Raw genomic sequence first — 19102 nt, 5'->3', positions numbered from 1 at the left:
CAAATGAGGTTAGAGTTGTCTTTTCAACAAAAAGTTATTCAGAACATGAAAATTCTGGCAAGTTTCATGTGTGGGGGTGGGTGTGGGTTACGACTTACGAGTAATTTTAAGATAAGCTACTAGCTAGGAAATTTTTTAGTAAAATTGATTTTAAGATTACATAACTCATGGAAAACTCTCCTTGAGTAGGAGTTTCTCTCCTTTGTGTAGGAAAATTCCCCTCAAGGTGGAATGAGTCTCCTTTTTCCTAGGAGTAATTTTTTATGTTCCTTTTATCTCGTCATTTATGATATATCTCGTCTTCACAGTCCTCTTGTCGCGTTTTTGAGTCAGTAAAAAAAAAAGGCTAAAAAATCTATGGGGGTCAGGGGGACACGTTGAACTTGTGATTTTAACCAAGTTTACACGAGTTAACTAAAATTGAGTTCATGATTGTTTTCAATTGATTATAGAAAATGAGCTTTGTAAACTCATCCAATTTTACAAGTTAACGCTCGCATTGTTGGCACTACCATCATTACAGCATAGTCACATAACATAGCATAGCTTTGGGGGGGGGGGGGGGGGACACGTTGAACTTGTGTTTTTAACCAAGTTTACACGAGTTCACTCGAGTTAATAAAAAATGAGTTCATGATTGTTTTCAATTGATTGCAGCAAATGGGCTCGTAAACTCATCCAGCAAATAGGCTCGTAAACTCATCCAATTTTACAAGTTAACGCTCGCATTGTTGGCAGTACCATCATTAGAGCATAATCACATAACATATATAACTCTTGACGTTGAGAGAGAAAGAGTGAAAAGGAAGAGAAAGAGACATATTTGTTGTTGCTGCTGATGCTAATGCTTCTTTGCTTATACGATGAGCATCTAAGATGTTAGTTTTATTGTATTTGACTTAAAAATAAATATATGGAGATTGTTATATTATTTTAATGATTTTCTATAAAAGGTAGCTGAAGTGATAAGAACCGGAGGATATATGAGTTGAGGAGGGAAAGGTTCATGAATCGTGAATTTATTTGGTGATGAAACGCACTTCGTAATTTTCGTTAATTCACATTTCGTAATAAATAGGATGGCTCTTTACATATTGACACATGAGAAAAATAATTTTTGTAAGGCTACATTATAAAATCGAACTTAAAATCCCATAAATAATTATGAACCATTACAGAAGTTAGATTTTGCACCTACTCGGTAAATTGACTTTGGAGCTAAAATCAATTGTAAAATAAAACATTTAAACACCCAAAAAATGATTTTGACAATGGAAAATCAATTATGATGTTTACAAACTAGAATTCAAGAGCTAGAATCAATTGTGTGAAAACATCCAAACACCTAAGTTAATTTTGACAGAAAAAAATCAATTATGGTGTTCACAAATGAGCATTCACACGCTGATATTTTGAATGATTTTAGGAGCTTAAACATGATTTCAATCTCAAGATCTACGACAAATAGGTGAATATTAGGGACATCAAGACCAACATGCAACGGCGCTGAGTTCAGTTGTATACACGAATCTAAGGGTAACCTGGTGCTACAAAGCTCCCACCCAGGCAGTGTCCAGGGAAGGGTAGACAGCCTTACCTTGCATTCAAGTATGTTTATAAGATTTGTCATTCCTAAATCCCAACACATCTATGTTAATCAATGGCTGGGAAGCAGTTTTCTCAATCCCAACTAACAATATAAGGGGCACAAAGCTAAGGGAAGGATACACAAAATCGCACATTAACCACTAAAAGATGCGACTGTGTCAAGTTGTTTCTAGTAAACATGTATCATGTAAGGAGTGCCATTGTTCTTCATACTACACCTACCTAAGTGTATGAAATTAAAATTAAAACTAAAAGGGAGGTACAGAGAGAGCTGGATGAGGAGCAAAAATTGACAGAGCAAGAAAGCTCCCTTTTGCCATGCTGTTGCTACTGCGTTGAGTCCTCACCGAAAACCTCAATGTTGCAGACAGGACATTTCTGAAAAGAATAAGTTAAATGAGATGGAGAATCAGCGACAAACGATTGTATAGACATAGTATTCTAGTGAACTTGAGAAGAACACATTTATTCACCTTGTTAATGCTAAGCCATTTGGTAATGCATTCACCATGATAGAGATGGTTGCATGGCAATTTCATTTGCTGGTCACCTCTTCTATATGTCATCTGACAAATTACACACCTGTTTTCAATGCAGTTTCCTTATAAGTATATACTGAAAATAGGAAGGTGAATTGTTGGAGTCTGAAATCAGGGAAAAGGGTAATATCCGTAATTATAAATCTAGAAAACAGAAGTTCTAATTATCCAAGATAAACAATAAAAAATAAAACCTCAGTGATCAATGTAAGTCCTACATATAAAACTAGAGACTAGAAACAAATTCCGTGGGCAAGGGATGTATCATATAAGTCGAGAACTCAAGTATTCATAATTAACTATCTACACTTTGTTTAGATCTTCAACCACAGTACAAAAAATAATAATTACCCATTCTATTTCCAAAGATGTTGGGAAAGAAGGAAGGAAATAAAGTAAGAGAAATTGAAAATGTAGAAGAACAAATGAAGTTTTCTTCTCGACTTGGTGGTTGCTAAATTTGGGGATCATGGAAATAAGGGAAATTACAATTGATATTCTACAATCTATAAATACTACAGGCATAAAGTATATACTAAATTTCCCTTGAACTATTAATACTACGGGCATAAAGTCTATATTTCAATACATTACTTTCCACAAGATGAATGATTAAGACTTACTAAGATTAAATATAAGATTTCATTCGTGTTCCACATTCACCTCATATTCCTAAACAGTGTAAGATCCCTTTTGGCCTTCATTCACATTCTCATATTTATTACCAACAATTTCATCTATTCCAGAAAAAAAAGGTTGAAACCCATGATATTACCTTTTCTCAGAATTTTTTCGTTTGAATAAGCTACTAAATTTGTACTTTGAGGTTGGAAGCATATCAATAAGTTCTTGGGAAAGACCTCGGCTTTGAGTTCCAACTGCCTCTCCCAGGTCCAGTAGTTCCTGATACATATATGGCATATCAATCGCTATTGATCTTCATTCAACATACCAATAAAATAGAAAGGTCATGTTACAGTACAAATCAGCATTAAGTTCGAAGACACCTAACATCAAACATCAAATAGATTAGAAACTTTCACAATGCGGCTCTTTCATGTAATGCAAACATTCTAAATCTTGATGGAAATTCCCTTTTTTTGCTTAGTAACTGTTCAAATCAAATTTGATATCATAATAAGCACCATTTCTGTTTGACGCTTTGACAGTCTTTAAAATATATAAACCTATTCATAAGCCTTTACCTAACAGCATAATCTTTTGAGGTAGTTAGTTCTTGAACTGGTATCAGGATTCATAAGACAAAGTGTTAAGGTGCTCTATCATTGTTGTCCGTATTCTACATAAAAATTGAATTTAAGCACAGGGTAATGAGCATGTAGGCTTTCCAAGCTTCAAGTCTAATGGACTTTGTAGGAGAGCCTGTGTTTACTATAAAATCATTTGAGTTTCCATCAACCAACTTAAACTTTTTGGGAGAGTTGTTTCTAGTTAAACAATATTGAACATTTACAAAAACGCAAACCTACAAAACAATCTCCAATCTCTACTTATCATCTTAATACCTAACTATAAACGCTATCAGCATGAATTAATTGTTTCAGATGTTTAGTAAACCATAACTAATATAATAATCAGCTATTCAAAGAAGTAAAACAATTTGAAAAAAATAAAAGAAACTACACACATGCATTCCTACATCAGAATTTACATGTAAAACATTAAGACCATCATATTCAAACCTCATAAGTCATATTATCAGGATCAATGTCGTCTTGCCATATGACCTGCAGCAATGCAACACAAATGATTAGAGACTGAAAAATTTATATGCTGCTTCTCATTATCAAGTTTCAAGTTGAAAAGCATATAGATATTAACAGAACTCTATAGAAAAATGGAGTATGTTAGGAGCTGCAACTAACCTAGCGACATTTCTCAATTTTGTTCATTCCCCCTTAGTGAGTCCCAAACATCAACAGTTAATTACAACAGAGTAATGGCATGAAGAATAATAAGCATTGAGAAAACATAGGAGTGGCTCAATTGTTAGGGGAAACCCTTGGAGGAGATTTCTCTACTTTTTCTGATTAATATTCAATCAATCAAGATTCGTTCTTTTTCTCTCTCTCTCTCTTTCACATGTTTCTCTGTTTGTGTTTCTGGGTTCGTGATATTCCCACTTCTCAGTTTATTCATAAATATGTTTGGGAACAGTTTTTGCCAGCATAAAACTTTGAGGATGGTTTTGTGAATCATGATAATGAATTATAGGTTCTATTGAGAAAAGATGTTTTCTGAAGAAAACCCCGTCTAAAATCTTGCACATGTAAACAAGTTTGTAATACATAAAATAATCCAGTTGCCAAAACAAATATACTATTTGATGTCAATTGTCATCTATTAATGATTATCCCTAGGTTATGAAGGAAAGATAGAGGCATGAGAGAAGGTTAACAAGAAATGTTATATTGTAAAATAATTTATGCCTGACTTCAACACTCCTTTTTTTGTTTCTTGGCCAATAAACGTAAGTCTAAGTTGCATGGAATACTCAATGAAAAGAAGTTATTTTGTCTGTTATATAGATCACATGAATAAGGATATTGATTTAAAGGCCACTCTTTGCATCAAAAGGAGCTAATCATAATGTTATGCAGCTATCAGAATTATGCCCTACAACCAAGTCTACAAGCTAAAAAGAGACGGTTCTACATATAATCCTCGATTTTGCTTAAATTGAATGACATGGTTCGATTTCAGTACCATAAGTTTCGAAATAAACATTTATGCTTAAAATACACTCTTCCTGACTAACTATGACTTTCGTAAAAATAGTATCCTGTGTTTTGAAATCCAGTACTAGTTAAACCAGTTAAGCTTTCAACAAATGGAAAATGAACCCATGTGATTAATCCCCAAAATTAATAATACCACAAGGGTTATTGGTCACAAACTAAGAGGATATGCAGATTATTTGACAAAGTTAAAACTACAGAGGAATCTTGTCGCATACTGGAAGTTTAGGCAAATTAATTTGCACAGGACTATTTAACAAGTAATTTTCATTTTAATGAACATACTCATAAAAAAGTTATTTTATCCAAAAAATAATGTAGGGGCCTAGGGGGGATAGATGACAATTAGTGATGAAAGTATGTCATGTTCAGCTAATTTTCATTGATATTATGTCTTCAAAGTTTCAAGCATAGGGACCCAGTGTTCCTACCAGGGGGACAAATGATTGACTATCAAACCAAAGATTAATTAACTGAGATATAAAATTTAGGCCCTGTTAATAACAAACAAGGCTTCTTACCTGGCTACTACTGGACTCATGATGATTTGGACTGCCTGCAAAATAAAATCAAAAGAATTAAGATACTATATTTTGATTGTCTAACTATCCTCAATAATTTTAAACTAAAGCAGTAGTTTCAACTTTCAAACCAACTTAAAAGAGTGAAAAACATAAAAGGGGAAATCCAAAAAATAAAGATGCTATAATATAATTTTCATATTTTTTAGAAAAATTGCAATTTAGAACAGTAATTTCAATTCGATCCAAATAGTCATAGTTATATTGAAAAGAGCTTCATCCCACCGGACAAAAACCCCTCCCCCCAGAATCTCCACAGACAATAGTTTTCTGCTAGCTTCATGACACCAAAAAGTGATTAAACATGTGTATCAAGATACAACAACCATATTGTAAAAATCAACAATGTGATCATAGGCCAATGCTTACAGTAAAAGAAAATACAATTCAACTAACATTCTTCAGGGATAGTCTGCATGCTTGTGGTTCCATCTCTTCTAGTTGGCGAATCCGTTGTAGCTGGTTCCTCGGTGATCATTACCGAAGGGTATTCCCAATCAGTCCTGTTGATCTCCATTCTTGGCAAATGATCATTCACCTCATACGAACTATAATAAGATGTATTCCCAGGGCCAGACAATCCAAATTTATAGGGATTCATGTTCATTGACCAGTAGGCACTTTCCTGGACAGAACATTTGATTACATTGATATGGTCATGTTTGATTAGAGCACAGTACCACAGTCATACAAACCATAAAGCAGACAGTAAACTAGGAGTTAATTAAAGAGAAGTTTTTTTGTTTTCAATGTAGTTCGATAAATCGATGAATGAGCCCATTCAAAATAGAATAAAAATATATTGGGTTAAAGACTTAAAGGGAGACATTCCTGCACTGCAGCACCTAATTTCTCTCAGCACATTACACATTCGATATAGAAAAGTAATCATGATTGTCTCATCATTTTTGCTCTTAACCTTCCTATTCGCGTTCAAATCTTTTAATAAAAGAAAGAAAGAAAAACACCTTCCAAGACCCTGTGCCAAGCATTAAGAGTTCTATTACTTAAACTGTTAGGTAGCAGTAGCAACGATAACGATAATAAAAGTATGGACATTTCTCCTAATATTCCTACACATGGGGGTGAAAATCAATTTAGGATAAAAATCTGGTAAGTTCCTGCAACAACACACATTTCCAATTCATGGGTAGCATGAGAATTACAACCTAAAAGCCAAAACCATAAAGGACAAAATAAAACCTGCTCAGGCATTGACCCAGAAAATGCATAATTCACTGGCATTTGGTTGTGGCCTTGATAGAAATCCACAAAGTTTTCATTCACAGCATAAGGAAAGCCACCACCATCCATGTAATGCACCCCCATTGGTCTACCATCATTCATTTTTGCAGCTTCAAAAAACCACCACTCTTCAACAAAAACAACAACAACAACAACAACAACTGCAAACACAAAACAAAAAACAAAACCACATCGAACATCACCAAACACGCCCTTCAATACCAAATTCATAAAACAAACATGAAGCAAGAAAACAAAATCACATTAGTTTCATCCAACACGTGCTTCATGTGAGATTTCAAAGCGGTTAATCCGAGAAAATTGTTTGAAATTTTCTATGATTTGTGCTTGTGAGTGTTGGAGAGGGAATTAGGAGAAATGCTGAAAAATAGCAATGGTGAATTGGTGTGCGGTGAGATTTTCTCGGGAAACAAACAGGAGAAGAAGGAAAATTAGAGAGAAAATTTTACCTGGTTCACATACGGAAATGGTTGGAGAGTTGGAGAGAGTTGCAGAAACCACACCACAGATTTGGCCTCTTTTACTTTTTCATTGCACTGTGCTCAACAACATACTTTTATAAACAAACACTAGTAAAGTAAATTGGATTATTTATTAATTTTTTTAGTTTTAATAATATCTTCATTTTGGTCGTATATGTATTAAAAAATACAATGAACCCTTCTAAAAAAACAAAACAATGACACTATTTTTTTTGGGGTTTAAAAAATGTTATAACGAAGAGAAATCACATTCACACTACCGGGCAGGGCGCCAATAGCATGCTGGCCAGAAAAGGCCCACTCCTAGAAGGAGCGCCAGGAGATCTCCTCGAGGAGGGTTGCCCACCAATTGAGATTTTAATTTTAAATACCCTAGAGGAATTCGAAACCTCGACCTTCTGGGAGGTGGGAGCTAAACCCGAAACCTAAAGTCAGTTGTGTCAGCCCATGTTGGCAATGACACTACTATATTCAACATTATTTATCTCTTAAAAAAAAACATTAAGTAAAATTACATGGAATAAGCTTCAATTATACAGTAACACTAACATGTAATTGTACTTAATGATATAAAATATTAAAAAGTGTCAAAAAAAATGTGTCTTAATCACAAAATATTAGGTGTGATTCGGTGTTATCCTAAATTGATGGATGGAGTTCTATGTGTATTAAACTAGCGATTGTTCATGTAAGAAAAAATAAGAGTTTTTTAAACATAATTTTGATATTTTATTTTTTATTAGCGGTGTGAGTTTGAAAGTTTCCTTTTTTTTTTTCTAGTGTCATTTATTTCAATTGTCTTCTAGTGTTATTCATTTCTTTTGTCAAGATATGTGGTATTTATCTTTTGTTTTCAAATCGTAACAAAAAAATAATTAATTATTAATGTAACATTTAGAAATATAAGAAAAACTGTAATGGAAATTTTGTCAATAAAAAATTCAAATTTATTTTATTATATTATATATTATCATAATATATTAATATAGTATATTACAATATTATAATACTATAATATATATAGTATATATTGTGTGATGTGTTATGATATAATATAATAAAATATATTATTATATGATATATTATATTATTATAATATACATTATATATAAAAAAATAAATTGTGAGATTTCTTGATAGAGGTCTATTCATTTAATGTGATCTCTGAACTTCGAGAGGATGAGTCTTATTATTGCAAACAATTAGCTTCAGTTTTTCTTTTTAACAAAAATGGTAAAATAAAGAGAAAGACCCTCAAATTATTAGGCAAGGCGCTAGTGATATGTTGAAGAGACCTGTAACACCCCCTTTTTCCCATTGTTTTATTTAAAAACGTTTATCAGAGTTTAAAAACATATCAAGGGAGTATTACACTTCTTCACGAAAACTCATTAAAATTAACACTAATTGTGTTTGAAAATTTATAAGTTCATATGCTTTCCAAAGAATGAATTATTTTTGGCAATAAAATTTCTAAACCAACCAGATAATACTAAGATGCATAAAATCACTTATTTAAATAGGTCTATCTTTCATGATATTCCAATAAAAATTCATCATACTCAGAACAGAATTTCATGAGCACTTCGGCCATCAACAGTACGACATCGCCATAATTTAGAAAATTATTCAACAACTTCCATAAGGAGAGGTTATAAAATCCTCTCAACCGAAATGTAAAAGTAACGTAAAGTATCTACCCAGTGTTACACTACAGAGCAAGACACTTATTTTATAATAATAATAATAATAATAATAATAATAATAATAATAATAATAATAATAATAATAACATAAGCTAAGACTCTCCGAAGCTACTTCTCATGAACCACATCTCTACCTCCAGTACCTGAGCGATGTCACATAGAACATCATTCCAACAGAAGGGTAAGAACTTACATTGTATAAAATATAGCATAACAAAGAGCAAGTAAACAATTCAGATTTTGCTTTATAAACTCTTCACCTTTTCTTTAAAATCTGAGTGATTATAATATTTGCTCTCAAGACAGTTTCATAATTCTTATTGTTGTTTCGGAAAATTATAAGTTTTAAGAAAAATAATAATTCGACTATACCACAACAGCAAAACAATTCACCAACAATTCACCAAACACATAAAACCACTGAAAACGTGAAACTTAGTGTGTGAGACTCTAATGTATGCATGTGGTACCAATTGTTAACCTTAGCGGTATCACCGCGTCCACTCTAGACAGTTAACCACCAATGAAGTCCACTCCAGACTTCCAAAACCACGCCAGTTATGGGACAAACCTCAGTTTTCCGATGAAAACCGACACGTTGCCTCTTGACTAAATGAAGTGTATTTCGTGCAAAAACTCATAAATTAAAACATGCAATTTGAGACCACTCCAGCCCCAAATATATAACATATTTTCTCACCAAATTCCATAACGGAAATCACACCAAAATTGCACAAAATAACACTTCAATATAATTATCAAATAATTCACTACTCCACCAACATACTAGCAACACAAAATCATCAAATGTTTCACATCAATTACCAGAACCAGTTCCAGAATCAATCACAGAAATAAGCAGAAACATAGAAAACTTGCAGATAATTCTGGTACTAAACGAGCACTCCAAAAATTATGAAAATTTTACCAAACATAGCCTTATACGTTAGCTTTCATATAAAATTGATTTCACCCAATTTGGAATTCTGTAGAGAGAGTTATGCTCTCTACAGCACAGGCTGTTAGGGTTTCTGCGAGCAGAAACAGAGTGAACTTGCAGATAATTCTGGTATTGAATCAGCAATCCAAAAATTATGAAAATATTACCCAATATAACCCTATGAGTTAGCTTTCATACAAAATTAGTTTCACTCAATTCGGAATTCTTTAGAGAGAGTTATGATCTCTACAACACAGGCTGCTAGGGTCTGCGGGAAGAAACAGAATGAACTTGCAGATGATTCTGGTATTGAACCAGCAATCGAAAAATTATGAAAATATTACCCAACATAACCCTATGAGTTAGATTTCATACAAAATTTGTTTCACTCAATTTGGAATTCTGTAGAGAGAGTTATTCTCTCTACAACACAGACTGTTAGGGTGTCTGCGGGTAGAACAGAACCCAATTTTCCCTAGAACCTCAATTTCGCTCAAAATGAATTTTGCTCACCACATGTTAACACTCAACACAGTCTCTCAGTTCTGAATTTTCAAAGAAGTTGGGGGTTCCTTCATGTTAAACTCAACCTCTGTTATACTACAATTATACAAGGTAAATTCAAACCCTTACCTTCTATTACACCGGTACAAAGCCTCCTAGACCTTTTTCTTCTTGAAGATCAAATTCTAGGTTTTCTCCACCTTTTCTCCTCTCCTTCACCTTTCACGTGTTTCCGTGTTCTGTTGCTTCTCTAATCCTAATTTTCTTTCTTTCCTTCTACTTATATCTCTCCTGACCCTAAACTAGTAATACTAGTGGGCTCCGCTCCATATATCACAATAAAACCCAAAAACCTTATTTATCTGTATTACATAATCACTTAATTATCTAATAAAATAACTTAATGACTTTATCATCTAATTAAATCACATAATCAAATAATCATTAAATTAAATCACATAAATTATCAAATTACCATATAGTATAATAATTAAAATAAAATAATAAATAACCTAATAACGAAAAGTGGAGTGTTACAAGACCAGCATATATTCACTCTTAGGTAGAAGCGCTAGGGGATTTTGTCGAGAAGAATAATCAGCAACTGATAATTTACTACACACAAAAAATAACTTCTATTTTGATGGTAAGAGAATCAGTTCTACAACTCATCATAAATTTGCAAGTGTCTATAGAAATGCTTATCGTTAGATGACATAAAAGACATGTAAGATCTCATGATGTTTGAGGTTCGACCCTCGCCAATGAGAATAGGACAAATATTATGGTCAGTTGTTTGCTATTATGTGCGATGAATCGTGGAGAGAGAATTAATCATTGATGTCGCGTGGTGGATACTCTAAAAGAAATGACATGTAAAATCGAATTCAAGTGCATAAAAAGTCTAGGTTAAAATCCTTATTTAAAACATAAAAATAATAGATATTATAAATAATATTATCTTTCGTTCCATAAAGATTATTGTTTAAAGTTATAACACAAAGACAAGAAAACAGTTAGTATTTGACTAAAATACTCTTATTCATTATTTTCTAGTAATACGAAATAATAAATACTCTCGTGAGTAGAGAAGAATATGAGTGAATAGAGAAAAGTTGTAGTGGGTCACTATAAAAGATCATAGGTGAAATAAAATACAACTAATTAGGATATAGATGGAAAAAATGTCTTGACTTTCTAAAACATCAAGCATTTATGGGAAATTGAAGGGGGGCTAAAACTAGGGGTGAAGGTAGGTCAGGCTGCCGACAACGGCTTATGCCTTAGCCTAACTCAGGCTCAAGTTAAGTCATACCACTTGAGTACAAAGCCTTATTAGCCTAATAGGTTGTACAAAGCCTATTAAGTAAAAATGGTAAGGCGTATACCACTCAAAAAATCTTATTAGCCTAATAGGTTGGTCTACTTAAATAAATAAAATAAATATAAAATTATTTTATTATTTCTACTATTTATATATTGAATTTCAAAAATATCTTAATGTTATATCCTTATTTACTTATTCATTTGTTTAAATGTGTTAGACTATGCAAAGATTTAACCATATAAATCTCTTAAAAAATCGATTGATGACCTACTTACTTTGACTAAGACGATATAATGATTTTAATAAATTTAAACTAATTAGTCTATAAATTTGATGACATGCTCACAAGTAAATTTGTTAGTCTTCTAAATTGTCTTATAATAAAGTAAGCTTTTAAATAAGCTACTTAACCAGATCATATTTTCAAAAGGCTCAAACTCAGGCCTTAAAAAGTCTAAAACAAATATCAAGTCACACTCATATCTTAAATTTTTTATGTTATTTAAGCAAAATGTAGCATAGTCCAGCTTATTTCTACCCCTAGCTAAAATCACAAATTTTCTGCCACGGAAGTAGTAATTGATACAACAACTAGCAAGCATCAAGTACCCTAAAATTAAATTTCAAAAGAAAAAGTACCCTAAAATTAGTTTTCAAAAGAATACCCTAAAGTTTTAAAACCTGGATATATTTATTATTGGAATAAATCTTTCAACCAAAATTGGTACCGCAACTTGCTTTAGCTCTTGTATGCAGTTATGGCCTCATAAATACTTCATTCCCTCGACATAAAAGCCAATTAATGTAATTCTTTGAACTTAAAATAGTTACTACTTTTAAGTTTCTTGCAAATTGCAATCTCCATTACAAATAAATGCTTTGACCTTAGAAAGGAAAAGGGAAAGCAGAAACTAGAAAGAACAAATATACCGAAACGCAATGGTAATAAATAAAGTGCACAAATGAATTAAATGACAAGTTGAAATGTGGAGCCGCATTTATCAGAGGGAAATCTCTGCTGCTGCATGTGACACGGCAATCTACACCGTACAACTGTTTTTCAGCTTTCAAAAGCGCTTTTATGAGTTCTAATCGTACTAATACCTACAGTACCAATTGTAGACCACAAGAAATCTCCAAACAGGTTTCAGTTCCCCAACAACAATAATAAAAGGGAAATCACAAATAGAGGTTATTACTAATAAACAATGGTCCCATATACTCCAACTCTATTTGAAAATTTACTTCGTCCCTACTTAATTAAGTAATCTTACTACTACAATACAATCGTTTATCAAGTAAATATGTAATGAAACTAATTAATATTTCCTTTGTGTCTAAATATAATTTTTTTTTGCATTTGTAATATGTTCTAAAATATGTAGTGAATGCTTTGGCGGTTGTCTTCATGTACTTGGACAATCTTCACATTCTCCTCCTCTGTGCATCTTGGACCCTCTAGGATGGTACCTGCGAAGACACTTCGACTCCTAAGTCACTATATGTAGTGAAGAGAAATATTTAGGTCTTACTTAGTCTTTCCTCGCAGCTCCTTATGTAGGTACTAGGTAAGACGGGTCAAGGAAACATCAGTATCATTGGTAGTCAAAGGTTCCATATGGTTATTACTTGGGTTGACCTAGAGGTGTTGTCACTTAGTTTGTTGATGAATGATTGATAAGCCTTTTGCCTCTACTCCTCTTCCTACGGTTGCATCTTAGTGTGAGGGAGTGTGTGGATGATGATTCGGGTGGGAAATGCACTGTCAATGTTTATTTGATCTTCTTGAGGTCTTATGGGGTAGTGGTGATCTGTAGAGTTTGCACAAGTATTGATCCATGATCATTCTTTTAGTTCGAGTACTCAAAGCGAAAGTGCGGCATTTTTTTTACAATGTTGAATCTCGGCAGTGAGGGTATATGTCGGCTATGAAGTGACTAGGTCGTGAAACTCTATGTCGGTTGCGATGCCAATGTCTCAGTCAACTTCTTCCAAGAGTGGGGGGCAACTTATTTTGAGTTGTATCAAGCACGAGAACCTCTGTATGATCTACCAATGATGTTGTCGGTCAGAAACACTAAGAGTTGATGGGATGTATCGAGAATACATGGAGCAAAGCTCAATTCACCATGTTTTTGGTGATGAGGCCATGTGTTGGTGCCTAGGTTGTTTCATTAGCGAAGCTACAAATCGATGTGTTGTGCATCAATCATGGGATTGTAGGTCGGATAACATTGTCACGTCTCAGTCACGAAGCTTATAGGTCGAACGATATAGTTGTGTTCAATCATGAGACTATGAGTCGGATTACACAGTGTGTCTCAGCTGTGAGGATACAGGTCGGATGGCACAATTGTGTCTCGGTTGTGAGACTATAGGTCGGATGACACAGTTGTGTCTCGATCATTAGACCATAGGTCAGATGAGACCATGGATGACAATGTTGTGTGTCGGTCATGCGTAGGCCAAATTACTTATAGAGGAAAAATAGTTGGCTCTATTAAGGATCATCGAGAGGGGGTCAGAACAATAGTCTCCTAGCAATGGCCAACAATGGCGGTATTGGTCAAAGCTAGATGAAGAGTGCTCGAGTGACAAAGGTGAGACATCCGAAACACTAGGAAGAAAAGAAAGAAAGAACATGGCACTGCTAGCTTCAACTTGGTTGAGGAAATAGTGTTTGTGTTGCGGATGAATGGCCCATCTAGGTTGGGGATGAGTCTGGTCAAGATCTTTCTCTGCAGACCTCCTCTAGTTCAAGCAGAACAAAATCCCACCATCAACACCCACTAAAAACGTAATTGAATTAGCAAACAATCAACCTTGGTTAAATTGAAGCCTAAAGTGTAGTGGCAACTTCGAAGATTATATGAGATAAGAAAGAAATAAACATAAAATTTAGACAAAAAGACCATGTAAAGATATAGTGTAAAATAAGATTTAATCCAGGAAAAGGAGAGGATGGCAGAGCGGAAGAATGATCACCGAGAGAATTTGAAAAAAGTGATAAATAAAGGTGCATGAATTGATTCTAAAGAGAAAATCAGTTATGGGAAGATGTTTCTATGAGAAGCTTCTAAATGGGAAAATTGATTAAGGATAAATTAGTTGATCCAAACAAGGTAAAAATATCCAAAAGAACAATGATCAATTTGATTCCAAGAGATTTACTAGACACATGAAAATAAAAGGTGCATATGCATTTTAATCTAGAGATAACAGTAACTCAAGAACTATGTATAGAATAGAGTATCTCTTAAAAATTCAAATCAAACAAAACGGAATTCAATAGAGGACAGATGATTTGCCTGCCACTTAAATAAATCATATAGTTTTTTTTTTGAAACATAAATAAATCATATAGTTGAAATATCAAATTGTGATATCCCAAGAAAAAAAGGGTCTGCAGACTGCAACCATTGAAGTGAAATTATTGAACAAAATTTTGCCGCAATACTTGGAGCATTCTCAGCAGTCTGTGATTTTCATCAGCATCAAATAACTAAAATATGAATAGGGGCTGAAAATTTAAGCACCACCGGATCCATACTTCTTGCCGAAGAACACCACCTGCAACTTGTCATAGCCAGCAAGCACACCAGCACCAGCAACAGCACGAAGGATGTTAGCACCAGCTCCCTTAAACAAGGACTTGGGACCCTCGTTCTTGAGGATTTGGGTAAATGCATCCATTGAGCTCTTGTACTTCACAGCTTCCCCTGAGGTCATCATCATTCTTCTTCGGACAGTGTCAATTGGGTAAGATGCTAGACCTGCACCATTGGTGATGAGCCATCCAAGACCAAAGCTAGCAAAGAAACTATCCTGCAATGATCAAGATTGAAGACAAATTGCAAAAAGCCGTCAGCAAATTATTGAAATTGAAGCCATGAAGAAAAAAAAACAGAAGCACCCTCTTTTGCCATATTTTATTTTAAAAAACACCAAAATTAACTTGAATGTTGATACACAACTATAAGAATTCGGTCAAATAAGGGTATGTTTGGATTCAAGTCGTGATCAACTTGAAAGCACATTCAACCCAACAGAAGTAAGAAGTTTCTTTCACGTTTACTAAATTGAAATTTGTGCTTTTCTGTTAAAGTTATCACGTAACACGTGTGACCTGAAAACCAAATGCACACTAACATCACACAGGAGATAATGTATACCAACCTGCAAAGATCCGGTCAGGAGAACTGGCTTCAGGGAATCATACATTCCAAAGTAAAGACCACGATACACGATGATTCCAACACAGGAAATGTTGAAACCACGGTAAAGACCAGCAACACCATCAGATGCCAATGTCTTCTTGTAGACATCAATGAGACCATTGAATTGTCGTCCTCCTCCGCCCTTCTTTGCAGCCTTTGCATCATTAGCCAGACGGGTACGGGCATAGTCGAGGGAGTAGACAAATAAAAGGGATGAGGCACCAGCAGCACCTCCTGAGCCCAAGTTGCCAGCAAACCATTTCCAGTAACCATCCCTATCCTTCTTGAAATTGAAAAGCCTCTTGAAGTAGTCCTTAAATGCAAAGTTCAAGGCCTAGTATAATTTGAATAGCAAATTTAGTATTACAAGCAATAAGCCAAAAAGTGTTGTAAAGGAGCAGGGTAAAAATAAAAGGGGCAAGCAAAATAAATAACCTGAGTGGGGAAATAACGGATGACATTTGCAGTGTTGCCTCTCCAGAGAGCAACCACACCCTCATCCTTCATTGTTCGCGTAAAACAATCACCAATACCCTTATAGGGCTCAGAAAGTCTTCCAGCTTTGATCATCTCGTCCTGGTTCTGGATCAAAAGTTTAACCCTTTCAATGGGAGCAGCTGCGGTTTTGGATACAGCAGCTGAAACTCCACCCATGAGAAAGTCAATAAGAAAGTGGCTTTTCTCTGCAGGAGCTGCAGCAAAGACAGGGGAGGTAGTTGCTGCAACGGTAGAAAAATCAGTTGTGGCTCTGCATGATGGCATCACCGGATACTGAAATGCGGCATTCGAGTAATTCCCAAACCGCCTTTGGTATGAAGAGAGACCATATCGGAGATAGGGCTGGGCTGCAACATTCTCATTGATTCTAGCGCGCTGAACCTGATCAACCATGGTGATTTTTCTGAAAAAAACAACTACCCAATGTCAAATAATGTTGATAAACTAAGCAATAAAATCTCAACAGAACAACATGAAACAAATGGTTAAAATTCAAACAAGCAAGACAAGTAACAATTCACATAATTGCACATTTGATTTGACAAACAACCTTCACTATAATCAGACAATGTTGGAGGCAAGTATGTAGCCACCGGGCAAGACAAACAACACGACAAGAGAAAATGAAAAAAATCATATTGTATCATCAATTATAAGTTAAAATTCCAAAGGAGTCATTGAAATAATAAATTTACATATTTTCCAGGATGAAATGGAAATGATAATGCAACAGCTCCTATACAAGTTTGGAAAATCATCAGTGATGCAAATAATCAACGACAGGCACTAACGTGATTAATCAGAAATCACTGTAAAAAGTTAATTAAATTTAAGCTGAAAAAACTTGAAGAAAACATTAAGAAACTAAATCAGCCACGAGTCACAATCACAGAAACAGTCACTATCACAATTCACAATCAATCTGTTTTGTCAACCAAAATTGCAGAAAATGAAAAGTCAAATGCTATGCGGGGCCTCAATTGAATGTTTGCATATAAAAATCAAAACAATCAACGATTATATAATCATACATCATAATCATCACTTTTCGAAAGAGCAAATCAAACAAAACTTTGAATAAAAAAACTAGAAATTTAAGTTTTCCAAACACGCTTATTGGCGTGATCGGAAATCACAAATCAATGAACAGAAACCATTAAATCAAACGAAATCCAAACAGAGAGGAATGAGATCAAATTTAATCATGATCAACCAAAACAAAAGCACCCCAGAAATCACAATTCATCGAAAAACTGAATGATCCATGTGAGAGAAAAAGAAAAAGAACATTTCAAAATCACACTTGAAAACTAAGCGATCGCGAGAGATTTAGCTTACACAGATGAAACAAATTGAAGTGAACAACAAGATTGGAAGTTAGAAACAGAAAACGAAACGATCAAGAAGAATCGAGAGCAGAGATTTTATTAACCTAGGAATGAAGGAAGGGGTTGGAGGCTGCGCGAGTTTGTTGGAGGAGAATGCTTTGAAACGAATTTGTGAGGGGGATGAGAGTTAAATTCGGGACGCTGGCTATTCTAGTCAATAACAGCCTGCAACGTCGGTATTTTTAGTATATTTATTTTATTTAATTTAAATTTACCATTATTCTAAAACAATTTTTAGTCATTAGTGAGATTATTCCGTTTGATTATTAAGATCTAAATTTAATAATAAGATTGGAATTGTTATTCGAACTCCTTCGTATCTATTCTAACACTCACATGTTTGATTTCTCACACATATTTTTTTCTTTATTTTTTTTTCATTTTTGGAAGAAATATGAGAGTGTCACTTCTTAATTAATGTAATATGACAATTCTACGCTCAAATCTGCAGTCAGAATTCCAAAATTCATGCGATTTCTAAGAGTTGTTTCACAATCAGGAGCGGTGCAGTTTGAAATATTTGACAAATTTTTATTTTGGATGCGAAGTCGACCAACTATAAAGTTGAAGAGAAAAATTAAGTAATCGATACTGTGTGGAATTTAATCAAATTCCTTCATCTAGTATTTTATTTTGAATTTTGAAAGAATATTATTCAAGATTTACTGCGGTGGTCACATATTTTTTAAAAATCATATGATATCAGTTTTGTGCAAATTTGCATCAAACGCACTTTAAAAGTGCGTTAACTACACACTTTTAAAGTGCGATCATAGTGTGAGAAAAATCAGTTAAAATCAAATTAAGTTTTTTATTAAACTCCCAAGTCACTTTTTTCTTAAGCAGCGACTAACGTGCCAAAATAGTAAAAATTGTCAAGTTCAAAGAAAAATATGAAGCATGAACACCTCTCACATATGACGTGTCCCGGCGTCAAACACCGACATACATCGACACCCGCTCGACACCTACACAACACGTGTTAGACACTTTTTCGCGGTGTTTGATTAAAAAAGTATTTTTTGCAGCTCGAACACTTGTATTAAAAAAAAACATAATTTTTTAGAGTGAAGCATGAAAGAAATTGCTAGTTTTCCGATGAATCAAAAAAAAAAAATGAAAGAAATTGCTAATTTATCACTTGAAGAACTAGAGTCAAATGCATTTTCAATGATGATCAATAAATGAGTGAAAAACCGGTAGATAGATTAACTCTTTTTGTAAACAACTAGCCTTTTTACAAAGAAAACATCAAAGCAATTTCCCAAACTTTATGGTAAGAGCTTA

At 34.0% G+C, this 19102-nt stretch overlaps 2 protein-coding genes across 3 annotated transcripts; both read right to left on the bottom strand.

Annotated features, from left to right (window-relative positions):
* Positions 1–1410: 1410 nt before the first annotated feature.
* Positions 1411–7295, bottom strand: LOC130749048 (E3 ubiquitin-protein ligase BIG BROTHER). The gene is made up of 8 exons (XM_057602325.1): positions 7203–7295; positions 6691–6893; positions 5884–6112; positions 5428–5462; positions 3851–3895; positions 2923–3050; positions 2082–2190; positions 1411–1986 (listed from the first exon to the last, which is right to left on the bottom strand). The coding sequence occupies exons 2-8, from the start codon at positions 6832–6834 to the stop codon at positions 1936–1938; spliced, it is 741 nt and encodes a 246-aa protein (XP_057458308.1). The 5' UTR covers positions 6835–6893; positions 7203–7295; the 3' UTR covers positions 1411–1935.
* Positions 7296–14950: 7655 nt separating this feature from the next.
* Positions 14951–17998, bottom strand: LOC130748213 (ADP,ATP carrier protein 1, mitochondrial-like). Of its 2 annotated transcripts, none has more exons than XM_057601380.1 (4): positions 17860–17998; positions 16365–16830; positions 15889–16263; positions 14951–15537 (listed from the first exon to the last, which is right to left on the bottom strand). In XM_057601380.1, the coding sequence occupies exons 2-4, from the start codon at positions 16818–16820 to the stop codon at positions 15241–15243; spliced, it is 1128 nt and encodes a 375-aa protein (XP_057457363.1). In that variant the 5' UTR covers positions 16821–16830; positions 17860–17998; the 3' UTR covers positions 14951–15240. The 2 variants fall into 2 exon arrangements, with proteins under 2 accessions (XP_057457363.1, XP_057457362.1); XM_057601379.1 differs by having other exon boundaries at positions 17766–17922.
* Positions 17999–19102: the final 1104 nt, after the last annotated feature.

The sequence above is a fragment of the Lotus japonicus genome, chromosome 3 (assembly GCF_012489685.1).
Source record: "Lotus japonicus ecotype B-129 chromosome 3, LjGifu_v1.2".
In the NCBI taxonomy this organism is placed as follows: Eukaryota; Viridiplantae; Streptophyta; class Magnoliopsida; order Fabales; family Fabaceae; genus Lotus; species Lotus japonicus.
Note: the sequence above shows the minus strand (reverse complement) of the source record. Positions and strands in the feature narration are given on the sequence as shown.